Genomic DNA, 12,930 nt, shown 5'->3' with positions numbered 1-12,930 from the left:
TATGCTGAACTATTGAGAAATCTGCAGTTACTCTATCCAGATTTACAAGTTCATATTTATACCTGTAATTATTGGGGCCCTGGGATATGTAACACACTGCCTAAATACCAACCTTGAGAAACTAGGCTTCTCAAAACCAGAAAGGAGAAAGCTAATTTGAAGACTACAGATCCAATCCATCACTGGAACTGTAAAAATCTGTAAAACAAACAGACAAACAAACAAACCTACCTGCCTGCTCCTTTTCCTGGATGGCCACATGGCCATTGATGACAACACCATCCATAAAGTGGAACCTGCCATTTTGGAGGATCGTCACATAACTCTTCGGCAACTAGCCCAAGAAGTGAAGGGTCCATGGAAAAAATCATTCATAACCATTTGCACATGCAGAAGTTGTCTGCACAATGGATTCCTCAAATGCTCACACCTTTTCAGAAGCAGGAACAAGTCAGTTGCTTCCAGCATCTTCTGGCAATGTACCAAGAAAACGAAGAGAAATTTTTTGGCAGACTTATCACACAATGAAACATGAGCCTATCACTATGATCCTGAGACTAAAGTCCAGCCAAAGCAATGGAAGCATGATAACTCACCACTTCCAAAGAAGGCTCATGTCCAACCCTCAGCAAGCAAGATGATACTCACAGTCTTTTTGTTCTTGTTTTCATCTTCTTTTGGTTGTTGTATGGGTATTTTTATAGCCTCCTGTATACCATTTTCTATAAGTAGAGACGGGTATTTTTGTTTGAGCAAAAATTCTCTTAGTACTTTTATAGTTTTTGATATTTGCATCTTCTACAATGGTACAAATTCTTCTGGCTAGGCAGTATGGGATGTTGGGTTTTGTACAAAACACAACATCCCTCAGCAGGCAAGATGATGCTTACAGTGTTTTGGAACCAGTGTGGAGTAGTGATGATTTTCTAGCAAAGGGCACCACAATTAATGGGGCATATTATACTTCTCTGCTGCAGAAATTGCAGGATGCCATCAAAGCATAGAGGTGTGGCATGATAACTAAAGGAGTCTGCCTCCTCCAAGACAATGCCCCAGTTCACAATGTGTATGTTGTCCAGATGAAGGCATGCTCCTGCAGCCATGAAATCCTTCCTCATCTCCCTTACTCTCCCAACCTCGGACTGTCTGACTTCTACTTCTTTCCAACTATGAGGTCTTTTTTTGAAGGGGAAACACTTTTCAGATGGTGATGAATTTATTTCCGAGGTAAGGTCTTGACTCCAGACACAACCTACCAACTTCTACAGATGAGGTCTTCACAGCTGCATAAAGCGATGTGAGAAGTGTGTCACCATTGGTGGTGGTTATGTAGAGAAGAACTAATAATTATGCTAAGTTTCATTTATCCCAGTCCTTGGGAAGTGGGTCAGGGGAAACCTTTAATAAACACCCTTCGTACACATACAATAGACTTCTTCAAATGTTCTGGGGGGATCCTTAGATGCAGTAAATAGCTTCTGTTACCTAGGCAACCAAGTTAGCAGCGGAGGAGGAAGTTCTGAAAGTGTAGTTGCAGAATAAGAATGTGCTGGGAAAAGTTCAGAGAGTTGCTACCTTTGTTGGTAACAAAGGGCCTCTCCCTCAAAGTGAAAGACAGATTGTATGATGGCTATGTATGTACAGATATGCTACAGCTAGGCAGTGAAACACAAGTCATGACTACAGAGGACTTGCGAAGGTTTGGAAGAAATGAGGCCAACGTGCTTCACTGAATGGGTAATGTCAGTGTTCACATACGACAGTGTGTAAATGATTTAAGGGGATAACTGGGTAGAAGAGGCATCAGATATTGTGTGCAAGAGAGAAAACTGTGCTGGTACGGTCATGTAATGTGTGTGGATGAGGACAGCTACTTAAAGAAGTGCTAATCTCTAATTGTGGAGGGAAGCTTGAGGAAGGGTTAGACCCAGAAAGACAAAGTGATGGAAAAGGATCTTCAGATGCTGGGCCTTACTGAAGAAGTGACAATTGACCAGCTTTTGAGGTGATTTGCTGTACTTGAAAAGACACTTTAAACTAAGTAAATTTGTGGCCCTTACAGGTGCCAGTGCTATGCAAAATGCACTCTTGCTGGTGCTTTGTAAAATGCACTTGTGTCAGTTCTATGTAAATGCACATGTGCTGGTGAAATGTAAAAAGCACCCAGCACACTCTGTAAAGTTGTTGGTGTTAAGAAGGGCATCCAGCTGTAGAAACCTTACCAAAACAGATAATTGGAGTCTGGGCAGTGATGTACATATATTTACTAAATTGCTGGCATTTATCAATGGCTTTTCTCATTGTGTTGATGCGCAATTTTCTATCATTAATAAGACTGTTGACATTTTTGACAACACAGGTATGCTAGTATTAAATGTTTGGTTCCATATTTTAAATAAAGTTAGGATATAATATTTAACATTTTTAATTAAAATAAGTTTTATCTAATTAGAGAATTATCTGTCATACAAATCAACTGAGAACCAGCAAAATGAAGGCTCTCATCCACATTGCTGCTTAACTTGCTAAAAATAGCAGCCAAATCTTCAAGTCACACCTTTCCTTATAAATTGGAAGGACACATTGGATAATGTGGTCCCTTATATAATATATCTAATAAAAGGATGGAATGATCACACCTGGAACACATCTAATCAAATTTGGCTGCTATTTCTAGAAGTTTGAGTAACTGCAGAAGGCTGATAACTTCAGTTAATAGCAATTAGAAAATGCAAACACTTGATATCTTGCTTTTCTCAAGGCTGTGAGAATTGAGGAGAAATGGCTTTATCTGGAATAGAAATCAAACTGTTTGACCCACATGTTAGGTAACAGCTGAATTTTCCTTGAATACCTTCCAGTGATCAGTAATATCACCACATGTTCCAACACAGATTAATGATAACTAAACCCAACACAAGGTGTTTAAATGAGAACCAAATTGATGTTAACAGATTTAATACTGGGAGTGTTAAAATGATAACTTGAAATAATTGCACTGTGAAAGGAAACAAAAAATAATATTACTGTATGATTAAATATTAGTCAAAGATAGTTATTTTTGCAAGTAAGTAGAGACATGTTTTGGTGTTCTTAAATCTACTAAGAAGAGCAATGGATGCAGGTCTGGTGCTAGGATGTGCAGGCCCAGCTAGAGGATTGTCAATGGGATCCTCTACTCTACAAAAGCTGAAGATTGATGTTTTATGCTTCATATAGTATGCAAGTCCCAGCCAAAAAGCACTAAGAACTTGAAACTTCACCATTAGCCACAATGATACACTAAAAATTTGTCATAGGGTCCTCTGCTCAATCATATGCATGGAGCCCTCTCTTTTATTAGACAAATTTGTCTAATAAACTGGCTTAAAACCAGGCTTGAAGGGATGTCATTGCATTGAATTAGTGAAAGAAAAATAACTAAAAAAATGTACAAGGTTGTATAGTAGTTGGCAATGAATATTTTTGCATATTTTAGAAAATAAATTAGATGCCATTCTCTTGAAAAACAATAGCTAAGTTTTTGTGTTAATTTCTCTCTACTATTGGCACAAGGTTTGGAATTTTGTGGGAAGAGGCTAGTCAATTATGTTGGACCCTGTGTGCAACTAAAAGAATGAAAGGCAAAGTCAATCTTGGTGGAATTTGAACTCAAAATGTAAAGATGAACAAAATACTGCTTAGCTTTTTGTTCGGTTGTTAATGATTCTGTTTGTTTCAAGCAATATTAGTTTTTGACTAATATTGTTTCTTTAATTTGGCAGGTTAGAGAAACAACTTTGGATTTGTAGTGGTCCTACATCAACAAATGTACACTTTTCTTCATTTACTTAATGATTCCTTTATCATTACTTTAGCAAGTATGCTGATCATACAAAAACTTGTCTTGAAATATTTACCATACTTGCCCAGAAAATTGAAACTTATTGACTAATTTTTTCACTGCATTGTTTATTCTTAGCATTGTAGTCCTCTGTGTATCTACATATATATTTGTATATTTTTTTATGATTTAAAATTTGTTAAATATAAGTTAGTTTTACAACTAAGTCAGAAAATCATCTATCTTCTCCCACTCATACCTGCTCTTGGCTGTTATAAAAGAATATTGTTATATATGTGTTTATGAGTATTAAGAATGTCATTATTTATAACCTCCTGTGCATGTAAAGCTCTCATGCCCTTTCTCAATATATTGTTCATACATCCACACATACATGCTAATACATATATAAAGTCTGTGTGTGTGTGTGTGTGTGAGAGAGAGAGAGAGAGAGATAGTTGTGGCAGTGGCAACAGTATATTTATATGTTTGAGAAAGAAGAATATGTGGTTAAGAAGTATATTTTGGAACCACACCGTTTTGAGTCCTATTCCAGTGCCTGACACTTTGGTCAAGTGTCTTCTGCTATAGCCTCAGGCCTTGTGAATGATGTCTGTTTGATAGAAATTATACAGAAGACTATTGTGTGTGAATAAGTATACATACTGGTGAGTATGTGTGTAAGTGTGGGTGTGAGTTTTTCCACTTCTCTTCATGTTGATATTGTTTGAGCAACAGTGTAGTTGTTCGTTTCATCAGTTTCATATGAAATCTAGTGGAATAAAGAATAAACTAAGGCAACTTTCTACAAGGGCAATCTCATCAAACCTATAACAGCTTGGAAAAAGGAAATGTGAAAATTATGATAATATATCAACTATTAATATATATGATGTGAATTAATATACAGTAGTCCCCTGGTATTCGCGGGGGTTACATTCCTAGAGTACCCGCAAATTGTGAAAAACCGCAAATATTGGACATAGTGCATAAAAATGCCTATAAATGTCAAAATATAACATAAAATATTGTAAATATATATATATATATATATATATATATATATATATATATATATATATATATATATATATATATAATATTTAATAATAATTTAACTAAAATTAAAGTAAAATGTACTGTTACTCACCAATAATGAATGATATTGATATAAGACGATAATGATGAAAATAATGAAGGCAATGACTGCACAGCAAAGAAGATTTAAAGCTCTTCAGGTGACGCCTCTTTTTCAGGTGTTTTAGGGGATGTCGTATCTTCATGCAAGGATTGTGATGGGAAGTTGCTGTTGTTGTTTCTTCATGGTGGTGAGAAGAGTTTTATATGTCTGCATGGCAGCATCGATGGCATTTTTAAATTGGAGAGACCGAACCATATAGGGATCTCATGCTTCTGCTTTCCCTTGCAATTCCTTTGCTGTCCTTAAAAAGTCGGACAGACGTTCGATTGCCAGGCCCCCCTCATCCTCTTCTTCCTCTTTGCTGCCAGATTTCGTTAACTCCAACAAATATTCATCTGTCAGGGTTTCAGAATGGGCACCAATGAGGTCGTTGTGTGATGTCATTAAAACTTTTGCCACCAAGTACCTTTGCCAGTTTCACCACATTGTTGACAGCCTCATGCTGAATATCTTCAGGTGAGTCACTATCAGAACTAGAGGAGAAGTTTCAAGTGTGGAGGCAAGGTCTAGAATCAAAAGCCTTAGAGTCAATCTAGCTAAAACCAAAGTCTTAATAAGTAGGAAGGTAGACAATCACAAATCCCTTCAGGTAGATAGCCCTGCTCAATCTGTAGAAAAGGTGTAGGTAAAAACTAAGATGTACCCAGTATAAGCTATGGACACATTAGAGGTGCAACAGTATCAAAGGAAGGCTAACTGGGAAGATAGTTTTTGTGTGTGGCAGATGCACAGGTGCAATAAACACTGAAAATGTGCAGAAAACAGCTTTCATCACATGCCAGGAGGAAAAACTAGAAGTAGTTGATAGCTTCCATTACCTAGGTGACCAAGTCAGTAGTGGGGGTGGATGCTCTAAGAGTGTAGCTGCTAGAATAAGAATAGTCTGAGCAAAATTCAGAGAGCTCCTGCCTCTGCTGGTGACAAAGGGCCTCTCGCTCAGAGTAACAGGTAGACTGTATGACACATGTGTGTGAACAGCCATGCTACACAGCAATGAAATATGGGCCGTGACTGCTGAGGACATACGTAAGCTTGCAAGAAATTAATCTAGCATACTCCGCTGAATTTGTAATGTTAGTGTGCATATACAACAGAGTATAAGTGCCCTGAGAGAAAAGTTAGACATAAGAAGCATCAGATGTGGTGTACAAGAGAGACGACTGCATTGATATGGTCATGCGTTGCATATGGATGAGGACAGCTGTGTGGAAAGGTGTCACACCCTAGTAGTAGACGGAATCTGTGGAAGACCTGGGATGAGGTGGTGAAGTACAACCGTCGAACGATGATGAGTGACCGAGACCTTTAGAGATATGCTGTGCTTCAGAAGACCTGGCAAGCCAAGTGAGACTGTAACCGTGACCTATGCCAGTGCAGCATAACCAGCCCATTTAAGAGTACCCTTCAATACTGGGCAATAAACTGTGCTTGCAAAGACCTGTTGAGTCAAGTGAAGTCATTGTCATGGCTAATGCCAGTATCACTTGACTGGCTCCCATGCCAGTGGCACATAAAAAGCACCATTCAAGCGTGGTCGTTACTAGTGCCGCCTGACTGGCACCTGTGCTGGTGGCATGTAAAAAGCACCATTCGAGCATAGTCATTGCCAGTGCTGCCTGACTATCTTCCATACCGGTGGCATGTAAAAAGCACCATTCAAGCATGGTCAATGCCAGTATCGCCTAACTGGCCCTTGTGCCGGTAGCACATAAAAAGCACCCAGTACACTTTTGGAGTGGTTGGCTTTTGGAAGGGCATCCAACTGTAGAAACTCTGCCAGATCAGATTGGAGCCTGATACATCCGTCTGGCTTGCCAGTCCTCAGTCAAACTGTCCAACCCATGCCAGCATGGAAAGTGGACATTAAACAACAATGATGATGATGAGAAGCCCTCGTAGTCCTGGACACACTCTGGCCACACCTTCTTCCAGCATGCATTGAGTGTTTCTTTTTACATGCCTTTAAGAGCAGCGTGGATGACTGACAGGCACATTGCAATTGTGAAATTATGCCAGTACTCCTTAACTTGAAATTCTTGTTCGAATCCATTGCATCCACAAGGTGTTGGAGAGAGTTCCGAGTATAAAGTGCCATGAAGGTATGGATCACGCCCTGATCCATAGGCTGGATGAGAGAGGTGGTGTTGGTAGGGAGGAACTTGACTTGAATTCCATCGAGATTCAAATCCAAAGAGTGACTGCCAGCATTATCCATAACAAGCAATACATTGAATTCCATGCAAACATTTTGGAGGTATTCCTTGACTTGAGGGATGAAGCATTGGTGAAACCAATTCAAAGTTAGACTTTTGGTAATCCAGGCCTTGAGGTTGTGCATTTGGTGGGCATGCAGCAGATTTTTATTCTTATTTTTAAAGGCCCTCGGGTTCCTGGACTTATAGATAAGTCCTGGTTTCATCATGAAGCCAACAGCATTGCCACACGTAATTAGCATCACCCTGTCCTGTGCCTTAAGTGCTGGGGGTCTGGCTTTGTCCTTCATGATGTATGTTCTGGAAGACATCTTCTTCCGAAAGAAGCCAGTCTCGTCCATACTGAAAACCTGTTCCAGCTTGTATCCCTTGTCCTCAATGATCTACCTGAAGGTTTTGAGGTACTTCTTGGCAGCTTTTTTGTCGGCTCATGCAATGCACATAGGATTGCTTAAGGTAAACAATTCCAATGTATTTCATCCCATGGAGTAAATCCTGGGTTTGCTTTGCTGGATTATAAACAATTTACTGAGTGCATAGCCAAAACAATTACTATATATACATATACATATATTCGCTGGATTACCATGCAGGGAAACCCACTTTATTTTAAACTGTTTCTGGAAACAGTCGAACCATTCCTTGCTGGTACTTCATACTGCACCATTGGTTCATCTGATCTCTTGGATAGGAGAATGTCCAGTTCCTTTTTGAAGAAGTCCATGTCCACATTGTGTAGCAGGTTTCTTAATATTTTTTGGTAAAGCATTGAAGAACTATAGGTCTTTGAAGTTATTTCAGTACCTGTTTTTTTTTGGTTTAGACTTTAGACAGAGTGGTTGGTACCTTTGGTACAATGCACATAGGATTACTTACGGTAAACAATTCCAATGTATTTCATTCCATGGAGTAAATCCTGAGTTTGCTTTGCTGGATTATAAGCATTTTACTGAGTGCATAGCCAAAACAATTACAATATATACACACACACACACACACACACACACACACACACACACACACACACATATATATTAATACACACATATGCACCATCCAAACGTGGCCAATGCCGAGTCAAGTACATCACCATCAGCAATATCAAAATCAAATCAAATGGAAATTGTAGTTGTGAGCACCATACCAGTAGCATGTAAAAAGCACCATCCAAACGTGGCTGATGCCAGTGCTGCCTTGACTGGCTTCCATGCTGGTGGCACGTAAAAAGCACCCACTACACACTTGGAGTGGTTGGCGTTAGGAAGGGTATCCAGCTGTAGAAACACTGACTGATCAGATTGGGGCCTGGTGCAGCCTCCTGGCTTCTAAGACCCCAGTCGAACCGGCCAGCCCATGGAAAACGGACGTTAAATGATGACGATGATGCACATATATATATTATTTTATATTCTTTAATTTGTTCCAGCCAAGCAGTTGTGGTCATGCTGGAGCACCACTGTGAGTTTGTACCTTTTCTCACAGCTTTTTCATTTGGCTGATTTCTTCAGTGTGGTGAGATTTCATATTACCATTCCTGCATCTGCTTTTACCCTGGTGTACCTCATGCCAGGATTTTGGTTTGTTTGGTAGTGTGAATAGGAGAATGTCCAGTTCCTTTCTGAAGATATTCATATCCATTGAGTTGGTTTCTTGATTTTGGTGGGCAGAACACTGAAGAGCTGTCAGTCTTTGAACCCTAAGCTATTGCAGTACTTGGTCCTGACATTAGATGGGATGGACTGTACCTTAGGTACAATGCAATGGCATCCAGTTTGCTCATTTGTATAACACTCAATGCTGAAATTAGGTACTAACCCTTCCAGAATTTTCCATATGTAGATTATTACATATCTCTTGCATCTACACTTCAGAGAATAAAGTTATAGTTTTTTCAGTCTCTCTCAGTAGCTCATCTGCTGCACTGTTACAATCTTTTTAATGTAGTAACACTGGACTGCTTCAAGATCCACTGTTAGTTTGGCACTATGTGGTGACCATAGATGAGAGCAGTAGTCCAGGAGACTGAGAACAAAGGTATCAACATGACTTCTTGGTCTCTTGTCTTGAAAGACCTTAATATCTATCTTTCCAGTTGTCTTGGTAATGTGCATATGAAATGATCAAATCCCTTTTTGAAGTAGTGAGGGGGAGGTCCATAAATAAAGTACCAGTCTGGTACTGAGGTCTTTTTCTCTTTCCCGTTTTCTCTGTTTTGCCTGCTATTTAAAGGTCCAGCTTTGTAACACTGTGTCACACTTACTCAATTTGAAATTTGCAATAATGGTACATGTGCTTGTGTAATACCCAACCACTTACACATTAATTTCATTTTGTCAAGTAACTGAATACCCATCACTGAAATTGATGGAAAATCCATCACCATTTCCCAAACTTTTGATGTTAGCAGTCTCAATATGTAAAATATTGTTGTTTTTCTCTTCATCATTCATGAGTTTCTCTATATTGCAGTTACATGAATGGTCAGAAATAAACACCGAGAAACTAAAGCAGGACCTGGTTACTGTCTATGGTCAAGGAATTAAAAGCCTTGCTGTCATTCTCATGCATTCTTACACGTAAGGTTTTTCTTTTTTTTTTTTGCTTAGCAAACATGTGACTCAAGATTCACTTCTGCTGCACAACATGTTGGGTAGTGTCCTCTTCCATTGTTTCAGATCAACCCAAGCCTTGTGTGAATGTAATTGGGTAGACATAAATTGTGTGGAAGTCCATCAGACTTGTACCTGTTCTTAGGTGGTACACAACTAGTGTGTTGCAGGTTTAAAACCATCACCTGGTGTCCTCTTTGTTGTAACAATTCAAAATAGGCCTCTTGTTTGAGAATAACTCAGTATCTTGATATGCTACTTCCTACCATATCAACCCATGAGGTATGATTTCTTTTTCCATTTTCCTTCACACTAGTTTTGGAGTCCTTGCAAAAATGTCTTGACTGAGATCTAAGAATATTCCAATAAACTTATATCTTGCAACCATATATATTTATAAGTAGAGTACTGCAACCCAAATTTGTGGCATGTGATTGATGACCAGATAAATCATTTCACTTCACTCTTTGTCTATATCTGCAGCTTCATTGAGCCATCTTGTCCCTCAGACTCATAAAACATTTTCAGTGGTGATATATTAAAACAACTGTGGTCAGCCCAAGGTGCCATGCAGCAGGTTTGAAATCAGAATCATGTGGTTGGGAAGCAAACTTCTTACCACACAGCTATGCCTACCCTCCTTATACATACATACATACATACATGCATGCATGCATATGACATGAGAGAAAGAGGAAACAGAATTTGTGATTCTTTATTAATCATTACAATCATTTCAACCCATCATGCATCAATCTCTTGCAGGTGAGATTCTGTATGACTGGTTGTGGTGCATCATTCAGTACAGATGTGCCTCATCAGGTGACTTTTCTAAAGGTACACTCTTTAATCCCCATTTTGCTTATTTCAATTAGAAGACATTTTGTTATTGTCTGTAGCTGGTGGAGTACAGGAGAGATTCTGAGTTAAAATGATTTAGAATGAGGAACAGTTCTCGCATAGGTAATGAATTTACTTACAATTAATCATTAATAAAATACGTATATAAGAATCAAAAATAAAATAAGTATACAATGAGCAGGTTAATCAAGTATTATGCTTGTTCTGATAAAGAAATACATTAAATAAATCCATAAAATGTATGAGATCATCGTCATCATCATCATCATCGTTTAACGTCCGCTTTCCATGCTAGCATGGGTTGGACGATTTGACTGAGGCCTGGTGAACCAGATGGCTACACCAGGCTCCAATCTGATTTGGCAGATTTCTACAGCTGGATGCCCTTCCTAACACCAACCACTCAGAGAGTGTAGTGGATGCTTTTACGTGCCACCGGCACGAAGGCTGGTCAGGCGGTACTGGCAACGGCCATGCTCAAAATGGTGTATTTTACATGCCACTTGCACAGGAGTCAGTCCAGCAGCACTGGCAGCAATCCTGCTCAAATGTCTTTACACGTGCCACGAAGGCAATGCTGGGCACAGGTGCCATCATGATTTCGCTTTCGCTTGCCCTAACAGGTCTTCGCAAGCCGAGTTTAGTGTCCAATGAAGGAGACGACATTGGCATGAGTGCCAGTCGTCGAATTTAGTTCGATTTCGATTTCACTTGCCTCAACAGGTCTTCGCAAGCGGAGTTTAGTGTCCAATGAAGGAAGGTACGCATAAGTGGGCTGGTTACACCCCTGGCAGAGGCCTTGGATTTAGGTCTAACTTGGTTTGCCAGGTCTTCTCACGCACAGCATATTTCCAAAGGTCTCGGTCAGAAGTCATTGCCTCGATGAGGCCCAATGTTCGAAGGTCATGCCTTACCACCTCATCCCAGGTCTTCCTAGGTCTACCTCTTCCACAGCTTCTCTCAACTGCTAGGGTGTGGCACTTTTTCACACAGCTATCTTCATCCATTCTAACCACATGACCATACCAGCGCAATTGTCTCTCTTGCACACCACAACTGATGCTTCTTAGATTCAACTTTTCTCTCAAGGTACTTACACTCTGTCTAGTATGCACACTGACATTACACATCCAGCGGAGCATACTGGCAGGGACAAAACATAAAAAACACAGTTGGGCATTTAAGTTGACATTCATGACTACAGTATATTATGGGGTAAAATACACAAACATAGGCATAGAAAATTACATTTATACATAATTATGAACATACATCCACATCTATTCTTAATTGTCCCTTTAATTCAAGTTCATCTGTCCTTTTACGACTCTTGTGGGTTCTTACCCAGAGTAAAAGTTATTAGCCCAGCGTACATGTGTTCAGCCACATGCACTGATTCACACACACATACATATTTATATTTTCATGCATACACATAGATTCACTTATTGATCCTAACGAGTATAGACTAATATGCACACGCATATCAACTTAGATACATGTATTTAACCCTCATGTAGATCAAAGTACATAAATATATGTATTGTTACATATCAGATCGAGCCCTTGTGGTAAAGAAGCATATCATTTTTACAACTTTTATCATTACATTTTTGTTTTTTTTGGCTGCAAACCTTCATTAAATCCCACAGACACTACTTCATTCATTTTTTGATACTGAATTATAAATAGTAAAATTCAGAACTGATATTTCATGTTTTATTATGTTATAGCTATCCAAATCATGAAAAACAGGTAGAAAAAATTGCCCAAGAAATTGGTTTTGAACACATTTCTCTGTCATTTGATGTGATACCAATGGTCAAAATTGTTCCCCGAGGTTATACAGGTATATTTTTTTTGTTTTTAGTATATTTCTTGAATACATGAGTGACCAAATAAAGACTCTTTCAAATCCATTTTACAATATGGTAAGGTTGCTTGTGACATGTGAACATATATATTAATTTTTTTAGCAACCATATATATGTACATATATATTCAGTTTTTTGCAACCAAGCCTTCACAGTGCACCTCTGTTTATTCACTAGACACACTCTCTCTAACCCTAACTATAATGGTATGAAAGGGTAAGTGTTTCAAATTAAACCTAACTCCACTAACAACCCTTTTTTTTTGTGAACAGGACTTTAATAGATAACTTAACTTCACTGAGGAGAATACAGTGTTCCAGCATGAACAAAGAAAAAGTAAATGTCCTTC

The 12,930-nt window shown here is 38.9% G+C and overlaps 1 protein-coding gene across 3 annotated transcripts in view; it reads left to right on the top strand.

Annotated features, from left to right (window-relative positions):
* LOC106867745 (5-oxoprolinase) overlaps nucleotides 1-12,930 on the top strand; it is a 267,840-nt gene that overhangs the window by 27,549 nt on the left and 227,361 nt on the right. For all 3 annotated transcript variants that reach the window (XR_008266373.2, XM_089338272.1, XM_052975150.2), the window contains 2 exons: nucleotides 9,707-9,813; nucleotides 12,441-12,556. Coding sequence is in view for 2 of the 3 variants with exons in the window: in XM_089338272.1 (XP_089194398.1) it covers nucleotides 9,707-9,813; nucleotides 12,441-12,556 (223 nt within the window). In the remaining variant the exon portion in view is untranslated. The remainder of the gene's footprint in view (nucleotides 1-9,706; nucleotides 9,814-12,440; nucleotides 12,557-12,930) is intronic.

Source organism: Octopus bimaculoides, chromosome 20 (genome assembly GCF_046866305.1).
Source record: "Octopus bimaculoides isolate indiv1 chromosome 20, ASM4686630v1, whole genome shotgun sequence".
In the NCBI taxonomy this organism is placed as follows: Eukaryota; Metazoa; Mollusca; class Cephalopoda; order Octopoda; family Octopodidae; genus Octopus; species Octopus bimaculoides.
Note: the sequence above shows the minus strand (reverse complement) of the source record. Positions and strands in the feature narration are given on the sequence as shown.